This window comes from Piliocolobus tephrosceles, chromosome 9 (genome assembly GCF_002776525.5).
Source record: "Piliocolobus tephrosceles isolate RC106 chromosome 9, ASM277652v3, whole genome shotgun sequence".
Classification (NCBI taxonomy): Eukaryota; Metazoa; Chordata; class Mammalia; order Primates; family Cercopithecidae; genus Piliocolobus; species Piliocolobus tephrosceles.
In genome coordinates this window covers 6,814,403-6,831,600 of record NC_045442.1, presented here as the reverse complement: position 1 = coordinate 6,831,600, position 17,198 = coordinate 6,814,403, and the positions used below count along the sequence as shown (strand labels likewise).

The window sequence follows — 17,198 nt, the reverse complement described above, 5'->3', positions numbered from 1 at the left end:
GTTTAGCAACATTGATTTTCTTTTTTTCTATGATCCTTTCCAGGATATTATAGCGCTTGCTCCAGAGGATATAATTTCTAGATGATAACTCTTTATTTTAAGGTTCAAAGACTAAATTTACCTTCAAGTTATGGTTAATTTCTCTTTCTCAAGCTCACGAAGGCTTACGACATAGAACAAAGAAAATGAACTTTCTAGCTTTGAGAGGTCATATTGGTGCGGACCCCTGCCTTTAAACAATGTCCAGGGCCAACCAGATAGGAGAGGTGGGGCCAGGTCCCTAGTGTTGATTGAGTGACCCTTGTCTGGTCAGGGGCATGCCAGTCCTGCTGCCGACTGGTTTCCATAGGGTCCCCAGGGCTTCCTTAGGGTCCTCAGGGTGAGATGCTGCACCAGAGGCAAGCTGCAGGCATTGCCCAAGGATGAGGAAATTGTCCTTTAGATTCAGCCACATTCAAACTTAATTTATTCAGCTCTTCAAAAGGGATAGTGATACATTTTCTTCTCTAATGAGTAGACTGCCATTTTCCTGTGGTGGACTGTGCCCTCCCCGAGTTCGGGATCTGTGTTTTGCCGGCATTTGCTTGTTCCCTGGGTGGATGTCTCCTTTTTTGGAGCAAGTTGGTTGACTACGTGGAGGCCACTTGCAAGCCGTGCCAGGGAGAAGTTAATTCTATAACAGCTGTGAGTCTTTCTCCTCCCAGCCTCATCCCCTCTTTGCTGTGCCCCAGAGCAGCCGGGTAATCATTCTGTTCTGTTCTCTCACTCTCCGGTGCAAAACCTCTGCCGGGACATCCTCTCCTTCATGCTGAACTCCGTCTTGCAGCAGGGTTTGTGCTGTGACCCCTGCTTGTCTTAGGGCCCTTCCAGTTTCTGAGCTCATGGAGGACAGAGATTGGGTCTAATCTCTTTCTGTATTTGTGGTGCCCAGTGTGGTCTCTGGCACATGGTGTGTGGGCTCCCTTTGTTGAAGAAATAGTGCATGCCAAAAATCATGGGGAGGAAAACCGTAGGTTTTTGTTTTGCTTAGGAAGGCCATTAGAAGAGGAATCGACTGTCTATGAACATTAAATAAAGACACACAACTCCTTGCCTTTCATGCCTACTGCTTGGCCCTTCCTCCTCCTGCCCCCCATAGAAAATCTTTCTGCTGTGTTTGAAGTGGCCTCTCGTTTGCCTGTGTTCTTGTGCTGTTTGGTGTGCATCTGTTTTTAACGGATGTAAGTGTGTGGTTATAGTCTTGTTCTGTTTGTTATTTTCCCTGGTGCTCCATTTAAAATGTACTCTGTTCTCTGTGTCCCTTTAGTCCATGGCTCTAACTGCAGTGTGTGCACATTTCATGTTTTACTAACTGCCTGCCTCACCAGGTGTGAGCACTTAGGCTGTCCCCGCTCCCCACCACCCAAGACCAAGCTGCCCTGAGCATCCCGTGTCCGTCTCACCCTGCAGGGCACACAGATGTCTTTGGGCTGCGTTCCCAGGAGCGGGTTATTGGGTCTCGGGAGTGGAGATGTAGACTTTGGACAAGCAGGGCCTGTGCTCCCAGGCTGGTGGCCGCAGTGGACACTGCCGCGCACGGTGACCAGGGGCTTCCTGCATCCTGCAGTGTTCTGCCTTCTACCACTCTTAACTGTGCACTTCTCATTTCTCTGATTATTATTAAACTGAAGCATCTCTTCATACATGTGGAGGTCTTATGGGTTTCTTCTATACGTAATTTATAAACTTTTCTCATTTTCTTTCTTTTTTTTTTGAGACAGCGTCTTGCTCTATTGCCCAGGCTGGAGTGCAGTGGCACAATACCAGCTCACTGCAACCTCTGCCTCCCTGGTTCAAGTGATCCTCCTGCCTCAGCCTCCTGAGTACCTAGGATTACAGGCATGCGCCACCACCCCCAGCCAATTTTTGTATTTTTAGTAGAGACGGGGTTTTGCCATGTTGACCAGGCTGGTCTTGGAACTCCAGACCTCAAGTGATCTGCCCACTTCGGCCGCCCAAAATGCCAGGATCACAGGAGTGAGCCACCACTCCCGGCCTCATTTTCTTACTATACTTAGTTGCTGTCTTTTTTTGTCTCTGTATTATTTCCTTATATATTCTAAGACCTTAATCTTTGTCAGTTTCAGAAAAGAAAGGACATGTTAATGTTGAAAATGCAGGAAGACTATAATAGGATAAAGGACAGTTGTTGAAATTGAATACACAGCTTTGCATAACTCAATTCAACTGACCTTTCTTTTTCCTTCTTGATATATGAGCACTGCGTCATAGATGGGCGCTGATACTGGGCCAGCTTATCAGAACCACTGAACTCGACAATATGGCTATCAGGAGATAATCCTTCAAATGTGTGGCTGAAATCTAGGCATTTTGTATCTGAGGTTCCCCCTAATCAATCTGTTGAGTCTCCATGTCAAGAGAGTGAAATGAGTTCAGTTCGTCATAACTGGGTCTTAGCAAAACCTTTGCAAGAGTCCTGGCAGTTTCTGTCCTCTTTTCTGGATACGCAGAAAACAGCTGTTTAGTAATCTCTTGGGGGTTCTGCTCATCTTGACACCATTACTTTCTGGTTCATAGTCATCCTTTTCATCCCTGGTTGTGAGAATTCACCTTCTGAGAGAGGTGGAGGCCAATTGCTGCAACAGTGGCCCTTTTTCACATCTGTCTGATCTTTGGTTTCTGAGGTTTGACTTTTTAATAGTGTAAAGAAACCCAACATTTGGTTATTCTCTGGGAATTTACCCAGCTTACGTTTTCCAAGTGTCCTCTGTCACTCTCTGACAGAGTCCTTTGCTCCTACGGGGCAGAGTTGGGATTTGTCTTTGAGTTTTTTTTTTTTTTTTTTTGAGATAGAGTCTTGCTCTCTCATCCAGGCTGGAGTGCAGTGGCATGATCTTGGTTCACTGCAACTTCTGCCTCTTGGGTTTAAGCAATTCTCCTGCCTCAACCTCCTGAGTAGCTGGGATTACAGGGGCCCACCACCATGCTTGGCTAATTTTTATATTTTTTAGTAGAGACAGGCTTTCACCATGTTGGCCAGGCTGGTCTTGAACTCCTGACCTCAAGTGACCGCCTGCTTTGGCCTCCCAAAATGCTGGGATTATAGGCATGAGCCACCGTGCCTGGCCTCTTTGAGCTTTTGATTAGCTTTCCAATTAGCTAGATGACCTGGAGTGACTTAAAAATGTTTGGGATTAAAAAATCATCCATCTGACCTCACAAATGGTGGGGTGCTTGGAGACTGGATACTAACAGTAGACCCCTAGGCCTGTGCAGGGAGAGTTCCTGTCCTCAGCCTGAGAGGCGTGCCGGGGTGTGGCTGGGTCTGGTCCCTTGTTGAAGGGACTCTTCTGTGTGGCATCCAGGGCATGCGGGTGGTTCGAGTGTGTCTTTCTTTCTGCTCTCACTATGTTCTTTCTCTCGCCACTTGGAAGGAGCAAGAAGTGGAGGCTGGGCCAAACCCAGAAGGGCAGGTGTGTCTTGTGCTTGGCCCTGGAGCTTCCTGTGGGTTGAGGGCTGTGTTGTTGATACAGAAATGCTTTGTGAGGTCGTGGCTGCTCCAGGAAAATGTGCCCTGTCTTGAAGCAGGAGGAAGTTATTTCTCAATGGGTTTTCTGTTTCGAGGCAGCGAGATGCTGGTGTGTGCCCTTGGAGAGATCTTGGTCGAAATCAGGCAGAGGGAGAGTGAAGAAAATGCATACACAAGGAGCCTACTCAGGGCCAGTGGTTGAAAGGCCAAGTCCGGCTCTTGGAACTGTGCATCTGAACTTCGAACTGCTGCTTCCGAACCACCTGAGACGATGGAGGGGAAGGTGTGGAGGCCCACATGTGAAGGTTGCCAGCTGGGCTCCGGGTGCGCTGTTGAAATACTCTCTGGAAACCACGTAGTGTATTTCCAAAGCCTTAGGCTCATTGAAAAATGCTGGTGACAGACTGACCTCACTGGTTCTGCCACACTGAGTTCTACACATCATGAATGTATTGTGAGAACCGTAAGACGTCTCTTTGTACTAACTGTTTCAACTTTGTGTTTCTTTAGGGTGGTACCGAGGTTATACCTTAAGAAAAAAGTCTAAGAAGGTAAGTCCTTCTTCTTAAACACGGTGCATGTCTCTTCATAGATCAAACCTTGAGAGGAGATCAATTCCATCTCATTTGTGTCTGAGAGTTTTACTTCTGTATCTCTTTCTCGGAATTAAAAAAAATACATGGGTAGTAATGTGAACGACCTTGGATTGTTTTCTTCTGAACTATATGTGTACATGGAAATTGTAGCTTCATCTTCGTGAATGAATTGCTGGGTTGTGATATAGTGTTGGCCTGTTGTCGTCTGTTCCTGAATTTTGCGTCCTTTTTAGGCCTCGGTGTGTCAGAGAATGATCTGAGTAAAGCGACTTCAGGAAAACAATTATTTCTCAAAGTTGTCAATCTTACGTTGTCCTTAATAATAGATTAGCAAATTTACAAAGCTCATGCGTGCTCTTTCCCTCTTGCATATAACTATTTTTACACTGCCTAAGTCAAGCTGTGTAAAAAAGGAGGTCTGCTCTCCTAGAGCAGTTTGCATGAGTGGTTGTTTGAATTTCTGAAACTAAGACGTGTAATTATACCTCGGATCATTGTGGTGGGCACTCCCGTACACAATTCTGTTGTGGCTTTAACATTCTTAGCTTCACAGAACCTAATTATGGCTCTTCTGTTTCATTCTATGATGTTAAGATTTTGAAGTAACCTCTATTCTAACCTGTGGTTCAGCCGTCCACATTAACTGATACATTTTCATATCTAATTATGCTTGATGGATGGTTCATTTTACTTTTGTGTCCTAAATTTGCCTCTCATCATCTCCTTATTGGGCTGGACTCTGGATTGTGGTCCTGAGCCTGTAATAAGTCCTCCAAAGTCTAGCGACCCGAGTGCCAGGGCCTTCCCACTCTGCCTTCCCCAGAGCCCCTAACCCAGGCTTTGCTGAGCAGGTCAGAGTGGGTCTTCCTCTTGCTGCACCAGCACTTGGGGAGGGTCCAGGGTGGTCCCTATGGCAGCCATCCTCTGGCACAGTCATGTCTAATGTGAGAGACACTGTTAGGAAATCAGTGAGCCAGCTCTGCAAATTGGGACCAGGACCTCTCACCTCGACTGTGCCAACCTCAGACTGGGCTTCAGGTCTCTACACATCCAGTGACCTACAGCCATGAAGTTTGGACGAGATAGATTCGACCCACTGGATGGTGGAGTAGATTTCTCCAAGGAAAGTTCTATTTTCACATTGATTTTCCCTTCCACAGTCAATAGTGAATTCCAGCCAGGCCCAGTGATATGTACCTGTAGACCCAGCTACTTGAGAGACTGAAGTGGGAGGATTGCTTGAGCTCAGGAGTTTGAGACCATCCTCGGCTGGTCATGATAAGTGAGATCTGTCCCTAAAAAAAAATAGTGTATTCCTGCAGATGAAACTCTGAATTTGGGAAAGCTGCAGTTAAAACCTTTAGTAATAAGAGATTAAGATCATGGAGTAATATGCCCCTCCCCTATCCCATTCCTACATAGGACACAGCTGCCGCATCCTGGGCTGGATGTGCCCCAGGCAAGCTGTTCCTTTTTCTTTGAATCTTGTTTGGTATTTGTTACCACCTTCCCCAATTTGAGATCTCTTCCATTCCCACAGTGTCTCCCCAAACCACAGTACTTTTGCACTACACCTGGGTGCCTAGACGTCATAACTCATTCATAACTCATTGTCATAACTCATTCATAACTCAATAGCTATGGGTAGGGCATAGCTATTTTTCCGTCTAAGATCTCCACTGCTAGATAAAGAAATTCAAGCTTTATAGAGATTGTAAATTTGTAAGGGGCTTCCCAGGCAGTAGCAGAGAAGGGATGTGGGCCCCAGGAATCCTCACACCACGTGTCTGTAAACGACTTTCCTGTAGTTACAAGTATACAGTTGATCGGGGCGGTGCTGAGCAGGCCCAGCGGAAGTTGCGCATTTCAAACCCCACGTGTGTTCAGCCTCACGCAGTCATTATCCTTCCTGTGGCTTCATGATTCTCCAGTGGGTTTGCTGAGATTGAGGGCTGTCTCCGCCTGTGGACATGGACAGGACTGGGGTTGATTTTTCGTTTTTCTCCCCCATCTGGGTGGGCACCTATTACTGTCATGGAAAGACACCCCAAGCGTGTACCTGGGATTTGGAGGTGTCCCGGATAACAGGACCTGAACACAGCAACCCAGCGTTGGGTCCCTTCAGGCTTCTGTTTTTTTTTAAGTTAACGTTTTATTTTTTGGAGGCAGGGTCTCACTTTGTGGCTCAGACTGGAGTGTAGTGGCATGATCATAGATCACTACCACCTCGACTTCCTGGGCTCAAGGGATTCTCCTCTCTTAGCCTCCCAAGTAGCTGGGACTACAGGTACACACCACCATGCCTAGCTAATTTGTAAAAGAACTTTGGCAGAGACAGGGTCTCACCATCTTGCCCTGGCTGATGATGAGCTCCTAGGCTCCTAGGCTCAAGTGATCCTCTCACCTTGGCCTCCCGAAGTGCTGAATTGCAGGTGTGCACCTCTGAGCCTGGCCCGGCCTTGTTTGCTGCTGAGCCTCTGACTCTCTGCCTGATGCCTTCCCTCTCTGTGATAATTCTTCTTTCTATGGAGTTTGGCCACTTTCCTTGTTGGCAGAAGCAACATGAATCATTGGTGCCTGCTAGACCCGTTCAGCCCCCTGCCTGCCCCCTGCCCTTCCCAAGCTTGAGTAGTAGTTTGTTTCCTGCATCATTCAGGGCTGGATGCTGGGGAAACCCAGGCAGAAGCTTCCATTCCCACAACAGACGCCTTGAAGCCACAGGGGTGCCACTTAATCCATTTCTGCTGCACGCACTACATTTCACAGAGGAAGCAGTAGCTGGGTTGTGTTGCACTGCCCAAGACCCCAGCCCCATTGCCTCTTTTCTTACCTTCCTTTGCTTGCCTCTGCTTTACTCTAGTAAGGGAATTATTTTGCTTGCTCAGGAAGCAGGACCCTAAGTTTTTCTTTTTTTTTTTTCCTGAGGCAGAGTGTTGCTCTGTCACCCAGGCTGGAATGCAGTGGCGGGATCTCTGCTCACTGCAACCTCCACTTCCCAAGTTCAAGTGATTCTCCTGCCTCAGCCTCCTGAGTAGCTGGGATTATAGGCACACACCACCACACCTGGCTAATTTTTGTATTTTTAGTAGAGATGGGGTTTCACCATGTTGGCCAGGCTGGTCTTGAACTCCTGACCTCAAGTGATCCACCTGCCACGGCCTTGCAAAGTATTGGGATTACATCCCACCTGGCCTAGGACCCAAACTCTTGATAAAGCTCTTCCTGGCACTTCATAGAATGTGCCTGAGGCTGAATGTCCTCTTGAGAAACTCTCCCCCAGGCTTCATTCTCTTCGGCTCACGTGTGCATTGCACTTGAGAGAGGCAGGCCACCTTATCAGCGGAAGCTAGGGTGTGCCCCCCGGTGTTGTGCAGATTGGCTGAAATTCGGCCTGACTTCCTGTATTTTACCCGAGAGTCCCCCTGTTGGGGAGGTCTCTGAGAACGTCCCCGTGGGTCTGGGTACGTGGTCAGTGCACAAGGGACAATTGGTAGTGTAAACCAACTTTCATCATTTCGGAAGAGGAGACCATCCCCAAAAATTGCTTTCGAGGCATCAGTTGGCCTTTGATCTGCCTGTGTTGAGGCCAAAAAGGTGTGATCTATGGAGCAGGCTGCAAATTGCCTGTATCTTTGTGGACTTTTTCCTTTGCATGGGTGTTGTCTGTTTGCTTCTAAGTCATCGGCAGACTCTGTACTATAAGCTGAGTGAGTTGCTGTCTTTTCCACGTCTTTGTGTTTTCTTTGATGTGTTACATATTAGGCTTAGCATAAGACTTAAAAAATGAAGAGCTATCTAGCCACCCCTCATCCCACCTTTTTGGGTACTATTGTTTGATTTGCAGTCAGCAATCCTATTGATAATAAAAGCTACTTTTTTTTTTTCTCTCCAAAGGGTATATTTCCTGCTTCATATATTCATCTTAAAGAAGCGATAGTTGAAGGAAAAGGGTGAGTCTGGTCTTGATGTTTAAATGAAGAATTGCAATTACTATATCTGGCCTTGCTGCTGTTTTGTATGATGTTGTAATATCAGAGGGTCAAGACAGCGGGTGTGATTGACTCCAGGGGGGCAGGAGTTTTGGGGAGAGAAAGGGGACTTGTGATTCAGAGTTGTGTTTAACATGGCTTTGATCCTTTACAGAGTCTGAAGTCAGCACCGTGCTTGCACTCACTGTCCTTAAACCTGGGGTCACCATTGGAAAGCATTCGCCCTGGTGCTCTGTGCTTCCTCTGTGACCTACTGACTTCATTTGGCAGAGACTCCAAAGCCCCCCAGCTCTGAGTCCCCCCTTTTTTTGGGAAGACATTGCAGGCTGTGATATAAATGGAGTTTAGGGTGAAGCAACAGTTGTTAAATTGGGACATGCATGAGTTTACATTTTGTCTAATTGTGATGTATGTATGTGTCCTAGAGGTCATAAAGCTGATGTATAAGATCATTAAAAGGACATTTCTAGAACAGGAACCCATTAGGCAGGAATGGCAAATGAATAACCAGGTGTGAACTTGGAAGAAGGAACACTAAAATGTTTTCTTTTTTTGTCTCTGCTGCATCTTCACACTCAGTTAAATATGTAAATTATAAAATTACTAATCATATGATTACTGCATAATGACATCTCTTTGGCTGATTACAAAATTGCCTTTCCAAGCACTGTACTTTTAACATACGAAAAGGACTGTTCGGGTTCCATAGTTCCATGATGCATAATTAAAACGAAGAAAATAATTTAGAGGCATGAATGATGATGACCTACAATATGGTACCTTTTAGACAGATTAAGTGTTTTGTCTGCAAAGTTTTAAAGGGAAGAAAAAGAAAGTTGAAACTTTTACTCTGTGGAAGTAACTGAATCAAGTGTGAATTTAGTGTACTTTATATCTGCATTAGAATCCTTATACAGGGGAGACTGTATATGATTATTTAAAAAGCACTTTGATATATACAAAAGAATATATGTAAAATGTAATTATAAAGCATGATAATAAAGTGGACAACAGGTTATTCTGAGTCTCAATAAATAGAGTCGCACCTAACCAGACAGGCAGACAGAGACACATTTGGTTCCTGTTTCTGAGCCTTCTGGTCCAAGGTGCCCCACTGTGGGCAAATGCATAGAGTTATGGTGAAATGAAGGGTTTAGAAACAGTTTCCCTGCTGTTGCTTTGGGTTCCCTGGGATTGTTCCCCACAGTCTTTACCTGGCTCTATCTGTGCCCCTTGCCGCGGCCACTCAAGTCTAGCCGCGCAGCTGCTCTGAAGAACCCTGGCTTCAGGCTTGACAGGTGATCTCATCCCTCTTTTCTTCCAGGTCGTTGTAGACTTCCACCGTCCCTTCTTCTCCTGGTCCTTTCCCCTTTCCAGTGCCAGTGTGGACCACACGATCATCCCACCTCCGCCTGCCTTCTTTTTCTCCAAGTTGATTGTCCTGTCTCTCTTGTAGAGTCTCTCAGGATCTGTCTGTTGCTGGTCTCTTGCATGATCATTCTCACATGGTCTCTGTCTTGCAGGCTGCCTTGTAAGCCCCTCTTTCTTGCATGATCTCTCTCTGGAGTGACCTGTTTCTTGGAGGCTCTGTCTTTCTCTTGCAAGGCTCTCTCTCATGTGATCTCTCTCACAGTATCTCGCTTGCATTGACTGTCTTGAAAGTTCTCTTTTGCTTCGTCTCTCTTGTCTCTGGACGCTGACTTCATTCATTCTCAGACATCCCAAATGATTACTCTGTGCCTGTTACCACTGATTCTGTACCTATTCCCCCATAACCAAAGCCATTCTCATTTTGTCCCCCACGCTTTTCCCGGTACTGACATGGTTAGCAATGCTTCCTTATGTCCAGACCTCGCAGTGTCTTCTCATCCTCTGCCTCTGGAGCTCTACTGCAGCCTTGGACACTGTTGGTCCCCGTTTCACTGAAAGCTCCTTTTAACTCCGATGCTCTCATCGTCTTCTTGTTATGCTGACCTACTGCTCAGGCATGTCACCATCCCCTCCGTCCCCTGTCTGCTACTCTGAGGGTGCTGTCCTAGCCTTCTCCTGTTTCTTTGTTGCCCCTCCCTGATTGACATGGCCTCTGTTGTGTTCCCCTCTTCAGCTGATCTGTCTCTACGGGTGATGCTCACATCGGGACCTCCAGCCCCGACTTGTCTCTTGACCCCTCATTCAGTTAGGCAGCCAAGTAACTAATGAGAATCATCCCCACTGTTGGGTGAGCATCTGCTATGTCCCATTCGTTCTCTTTTCCAAAAAAATTATTATTATTATTTTTATTTTGTATTGTGTATTTTTATTTTTTGAGATGGAGTCTTGCTCTGTCACCCAGGTTGAAGTGCAGTGGCGAGATCTTGGCTCACTGCAACCTCCGCCTCCCAGGTTCAAGTGATTCTCCTGCCTTAACCTCCCCGGTAGCTGGGACTACAGGCATTCACCACCACGCCCAGCTAATTTTTGTGTGCTTTTTTTGTTTTTTTTCAGTAGAGACGGAGTTTCACCATGTTGGCCAGGCTGGTCTTGAACTCCTGACCTTCAGTGATTCACCCGCCTTGGCCTCCCAAAGTGCTGGGTTTACAGATGTGAGCCACCGTGCCCACCCAAAAAAATTATTATTTTTAGATTTGACAAATAAAAATTGTATGTATTTATGGTATACAACATGATGTTTTGAAGTATGTATACATTGTGGGATGGCTAAATCAAACTAATTATGTGTGCATTACCTTACATACTTATCATTTATTTGTAGTGAGAACACTTAAAATCTACTCTCAGCAATTTCAAGTATACAATACATTGCTATTGACTGTAGTCACTGTTGTGTAGGATAGGCCTGTTGAACTTATTCCTCCCATCTAACAGAAAGTTGGTATCCCTCTGACCCAGCATCTCCCCACTCCCCTATGTCGCATTCATTCTTTTTTTGGGTTTTTTTTTTTTTTTTTTTGAGATGGAGTCTCGCTCTGTCGCCCGAGCTGGAGTGCAGTGGCCGGATCTCAGCTCACTGCAAGCTCTGCCTCCCGGGTTCACGCCATTCTCCTGACTCAGCCTCCCCAGTAGCTGGGACTACAGGCGCCCGCCAACTCACCCGGCTAGTTTTTTGTATTTTTTAGTAGAGACGGGGTTTCACCGTGTTAGCCAGGATGGTCTCGATCTCCTGACCTCGTGATCCACCCGTCTCGGCCTCCCAAAGTGCTGGGATTACAGGCTTGAGCCACCGCGCCCGGCCTTTTTTTTTTTGAGATGAAGTCTTGCTCTGTTGCCAAGGCTGGAGTGCAGTAGCATGATCTTGGCTTACTGCAACCTCTGCCTCTTGGGTTCAAGTGATTCTCCTGTTTCAGCCTCCCAGGTAGCTGGGATTATAGGTGCACACCACCATGCCTGGCTAATTTTTATATTTTTAGTAGAGACGGGGTTTCACAATGTTGGCCAGGCTGGCCTCGAAGTCCTGACCTCAGGTGATCTACCTGCCTCAGCCTCCCGAAGTGTTGTGATTACAGGCATGAGCCACCGCGCTGAGCCCCATTCATTCTTAAAGATGCTCTGCCTTGATGCTCTTTCCTTCAGTCTTACCAGCAGCCCTATGAGGCAGGCATTGTTGGGGTTATATATTCTTGAATGCTGGTGGATGACAAGGTAGTAACAAAGATAAGACCATAAAGCCAGATCAAATGCGTTAGTGCCAGCTGGTACGTTAATCCCAGGGACCCACTGGGCCTATCAGAAGGGAGGAACCTAAGGCGGAACCAGAACCGACCACAGGACATGGTACATGCACTGAGGCCCTATTCACCCTGTTCACATGGTGGAAGGGAGGTCACTGAGCTCCAAGCTTCTCATAGCCAGTGTGAGGAGCCCCCAATGGACTCCACCCAGGATCCATAAGATGAAAACAGCCCAGTTGTTGTTGCAGATCCTCACACTGTGAGCGGAAGGAAATTTCTCCCTGCGGGCTTTGTAGGGATGACACCTTAGCCTGTAATGGACCACATTTCCATCAGCATCCTTACCGGGAAACTTGGGCACCTCCTTGGCAGGCTGGAGTGCAATGGTACAATCTTGACTCACTGCAACTTCCGCCTCCCAGGTTCAAGTGATTCTCCTGCCTCAGCCTCCTGAGTAGCTGGGACTACAGGCCCGCCCCACCATGCCTGGCTAATTTTTTGTGTTTATTTATTTATTTTTAGTAGAGATGGGGTTTCACCATGTTGGCCAGGTTGGTCTCAAACTCCTGATCCACCCACCTCGGCCTTCCAAAGTGGTGGGATTACAGGCATGAGCCACCACGCCCAGCCTAAAGGGTCATTCTTCATGACAGTTTTCTAGGGGATAGTCTTGCCTGCACCCTTCCCTCCGATGTCTGGTTCTGGAACTATCCACGAGACCACTGTTCTTTTGGGGTCCCCGTTGTCTCTTGCTTTGAGATCCTCCCCTCTGCTATCAATAAGTCATTGCAGGCCTGATCCCCAATTGTGAGCGAAAGTCAGCGTTCCTTCCACAGATCTGGACTCTGTGCACATCAAGGGATGTAGGTGGAACCTATTGTAGTGTCCCTCAGGATTCCATGCTGGCCACATTCTTGCCTGTTCAGGATACACAGACAACCTGTGGGACCAGCTAGCCTAACTACACCAGCCACAAATTCACTCTCTCCCCCCACCCCTCAGTAGTCTGAGTCTTACTTAGCATGGTGCCTGACCCAGAGCACATGCCCAGGAAGCAACGGTTGATTTGATGAAAACCAACACTTAAATAGGTAATGAGTTAAGAATGAGTCAAGGGGCTGGACGCGGTGGCTCATGCCTGTAATCCCAGCACTTTGGGAGGCTGAGGTGGGCATATCACCTGAAGTCAGGCGTTTCAAGACCAGCCTGGCCAATGTGGTGAAACCTCATCTCTACTAAAAATACAAAAATTAGCCAGGCGTGGTGGCGGGCACCTGTAATCCCAGCTACTTGGGAGGCTGAGGCAGGAGAATCGCTTGAATCCAGGAGGCAGAAATTGCAGCGAGCTGAGTTTGCACCACTGCACTCCAGCCTGTGTGACAGAGCAAGACACCGTCTCAAAAAAAAGAATGAGTCAAAGGTTAACCTTTTGGGGTGGAGGAAAAAGGGTAAGAAAGAGGATACAGAGTTTGATCCGAGTTGGCATCAGCTAGAGTAACCATGGACATTTGGAAGCTGTAACCTCTCATATTTCGCCAAGGATAACTGCTTCATGTATTATCATGTAATGAGTTTTATGCATGATGGAAAATGTAAAAATCATCTTAACCCAAACCTGCATTTTAATGCCACATGGACCAGCTGTAATTTATGGCACCTTTAAGATAGATGGGTACACATATTATGAATATACTTTCCTTTTGCCAGACCTTGACGTTCTGTAGACTTTTAATGGAATACTATTTGCCTCCTTCATCTTACCTTGACGTATGAGGTGGATGGCTTACGTGCAGGGTAATGTATGAACCTTCCCAAGCTCTGTACAAATATAACTTGTCATTCGTAGAGACGTATGTATTTATATGTGTGAATGCAGTCTTATTTGTAGATTTTCTTCCCATTTGCTTAATACTGAGCACTATGGCCTGGTTGTGAAATGTACAGGTACAACTCACAGCAGGCAGTGAAACCGTAGACTCAGCTGCTCTTTCCTTCTTTCCTCCCAGGCAACATGAAACAGTCATCCCGGGTGACCTCCCCCTCATCCAGGAAGTCACCACGACACTCCGAGAGTGGTCCACCATCTGGAGGCAGCTCTACGTGGTGAGAAAATGAGATATTCATTCAAAGCTTAGAAATAGAGAGTGGCCTTTTTTGACCCTGATTTGCCAATGGGATGTTTTTCTTTCTCAGCGAACCTTAAAAGCAGAGCTTCAGAGACAAGAGTTTTACTCAGAAAAGGCAAAGGAAGCGACATGACTGAGAGTTTAGCCCCTGTTGGGGGCTGTGTGCCCTTCGACCTGCCATGTATTTGGGTGTATTACAGTGAGCTGTAGCAGAAGGGACTATTGGATGTGTCTTTCTATGCATTGGAAAGAGAAATGTGGTTTTCAGGCCCCTGGAACACGGGATCGGGCGGTGTGTTGATGTCACCTTTTAAACAGTAATAGGTGCTTATTTAAGGATCCAGTAGAGGGCAATTACTATTTATTTATTTATTTATTTTTTGCCATTGTCTGACAGTAGGTAATACCTCTTATCATTTAAGAAAAACAAGAGTCTTCTAGAGTTACCCGTGTTTGTGACAGGGATAGGGAAGTATTTTACATTCCAGCTTTGTGTGCAGTTGTCCAGTTCTCCTGATCACAGAAGAAGTCTTATTAATGCAGAGAGGTTGAAGCTCTGACACCTTCCATTTCATATTCCCTCAGGGCATTTCTTTGCACATAAATTCATATTTGCAGAAGATTACCTTTTGTTAAGCTTGTATTTCTATTCAGAGTGTTGATTTCTCATATGCTAATGTTATTATCACCAAGCCAGGGCTCTGGAAGGAAGTCGGCACGTTAATTTCTGGCGAACATAGAAAACTTCCTAAGTCCTGCAGCTGCTTGCTGGGCAGGCTTCTTGTTTTTGATTATACAGTGGTTTCCTGTAAATGCACAGTAATAAGCAGTTGCAGTAATTGTCATCAAACGTAGTCAAAAACCTAAAAGCGTAAAGTTAGCCATGAATGTTTTGTGTAAATCTGAGCAATTCTGTAGTCAGTGTTTCATCGTCAACTTAGCAATTTTTAAACAAAAATATGGCAACAAAACAAACAGGAGTTGATGCTAATAGTCAGTGGACCTCCTTAAGTCTATCACCCTAGAGTAGGTATTCTTAATGAGCACCTTCGTTTCCTTTCACAAAACTTAAATTTGCCTCTGATAGACTTACATGGTTGGATTTGTACAAAGAAAGCCAAGCCAAAAAATGGTTATAATATTTTTCTATGGGTTGGGTGCAGGGGCTCATGCCTGTAATCCCAGCACTTTGGGAGGCTGAGGCGAATGCATCACCTGAGGTCAGGACTTTGAGACCAGCCTGGCCAACATGGCAAAACCCCATCTCTACTAAAAATACAAACATTAACTGGGTGTGATGGAGTACACCTATAGTCCCAGCTACTTGGGAAGGAGAGGCAGGAGAATTGCTTGAACCTGGAAGGTGGAGGTTGCAATGAGCCAAGATCGCACCATTGCACTCCAGCCTGGGTAACAGAGTGAGACCCCTTCTCAAAAAAAAAAAAAAAAAAAAAAAAATTTAAAAGAGTTTTTTGGCTCTGCTCTGTGGTCGTAGATATTAGCAAACTATTAAGGATTTTATATAGTTGATATGGCTTTAGAACAGTGGACAAGAGAAGGCAGTGTGGATATTAGAAATTCCTAGAAAGAAGGTTAAATACCAGCGTGAGGTATGTGGTTCAGTTCTGTAGAAGGGGAGCTTTTGAAAAAAGTGGCAGTGAACACAGTTAATGTTTTAAAGGGACCATGACATTTAGATATCTTTTTTATTTATTTATTTTTTGAGACAGGGTCTTGCTCTGTTGCCCAGGCTAGACTACAGTGGCACTATCACAGCTCCCTGCAGCCTGAACCTCCTGGGATCAAGCGATGCTCCCACCTCAGCCTACTGGGTAGCTGGGACTACACCTGTGAGCCACCATGCTCAGCTAATTTTTTAATTTTTGAAGAGATGAGGTTTCCTTATGTTGCCCAGGCTGGTTTCCAACTCCTGGGCTCCAGCAGTCCTCCTGCCTCTGCTTCCCAAAGTGCTAGGATTATAGGCCTGAGCTCCCAAGGCCAGCAATGCTTAGAATTTTATCACATTAGGTTCCACCTAGATTTCTTTTCATGGAAAGAACCACTGAGTTATTTTCCTTCACAAAATCTTTAATCTCCTTGATTATTGTACACTTGTAATTGCAAGCTGCAAACTGTTGCTTTTCTTTGAACCGTCAGTCCCATCAAAATTCTTAGAAAGTGGTAAGAAGTGTGAGTTTTGCATCTTATTTGCATTTTCCTCTTGTCACAGAAGCACCAAGAGCTTGTAGATTGAGATTTGGCCTCTTGCAGAAGTGTCTCTTGTGGGTTGCACACACCACAGTGTGCAGCAGCCAGCCCAGGGTGGAATGCTGCTTCTTCCCAATCGTTCAGCTGAGAGCAAGGCCGAGGAGTTCAGGTTCTCAGTGTGCTGAGAAGCGTCCAGGGTGCAGGGTGTTCTGAAGACCATATGCAGGTTGTAGGATTCAGATCTTTAGGTTCAGACTAATTCTGGAGGAGCTTTAAGAGTTGCCCGTCTCTGATCCAGGTGCAGGAAGCTCACAAGCAGGTGTTGATGTTCAAGGTCTAGCCCGTGTTGGGATCACCTTTTTGCTTCAGTGGCACGTAGAATGTTGGATGAAATCTTGGGGATTATGCATTACTTTTTATTCTTTTGATATTTTAATGTCTCATGGAAAACCAATTCCAAATAATATGTTTCAGTGTTTGCTAAAAGCACCTTTTAATTCAACATTAACTAAATCTCATGATCTAGTGCTTATACCTCATGTGTATTTGAAGAGATATCCATTCTCTACCATCTTCACAATTCTGTTTTATAACAAAATCTTTATAATTGGGTTTTTCCCCCTGTATAGCAAGATAACAGGGAGATGTTTCGAAGTGTGCGGCACATGATCTATGACCTTATTGAATGGCGATCACAAATTCTTTCTGGAACTCTGCCGCAGGATGAGCTCAAAGAACTGAAGAAGAAGGTCACAGCCAAAATTGATTATGGAAACAGGTTTGTTTATTTGAAAGATGATTTCACGCTTAAATTATCCAATGTACTAACATCCCTGTAAGCCTTCAAGAGACTGAGATCACATTTTATCATGGAACAAAATGTCTACCCTCAAAACAATGGCATGTTTTTCATTTTGAAAAGGATGAGATATTTTCCACTGGATTCTAAACAGGGGAATTTTGTGAGCCATTCTTGAAACCTTGTCATTATTCAAGGGATAGAGCCAAGACGCCAGGGAGCCTGTCGTTTTCACCGTTCTGGAGGGAACCGTATCATTACTCCCGTAGCAAGGAACTTTTAC

The 17,198-nt window shown here is 45.7% G+C and overlaps 1 protein-coding gene across 2 annotated transcripts in view; it reads left to right on the top strand.

The window, feature by feature from the left end:
* DOCK1 (dedicator of cytokinesis 1) overlaps positions 1-17,198 on the top strand; it is a 553,659-nt gene that overhangs the window by 67,854 nt on the left and 468,607 nt on the right. For both annotated transcript variants that reach the window (XM_023224362.2, XM_023224359.2), the window contains exons 3-6: positions 4,040-4,080; positions 8,020-8,075; positions 13,789-13,885; positions 16,746-16,894. In XM_023224362.2, the coding sequence (XP_023080130.2) occupies positions 4,040-4,080; positions 8,020-8,075; positions 13,789-13,885; positions 16,746-16,894 (343 nt within the window). The remainder of the gene's footprint in view (positions 1-4,039; positions 4,081-8,019; positions 8,076-13,788; positions 13,886-16,745; positions 16,895-17,198) is intronic.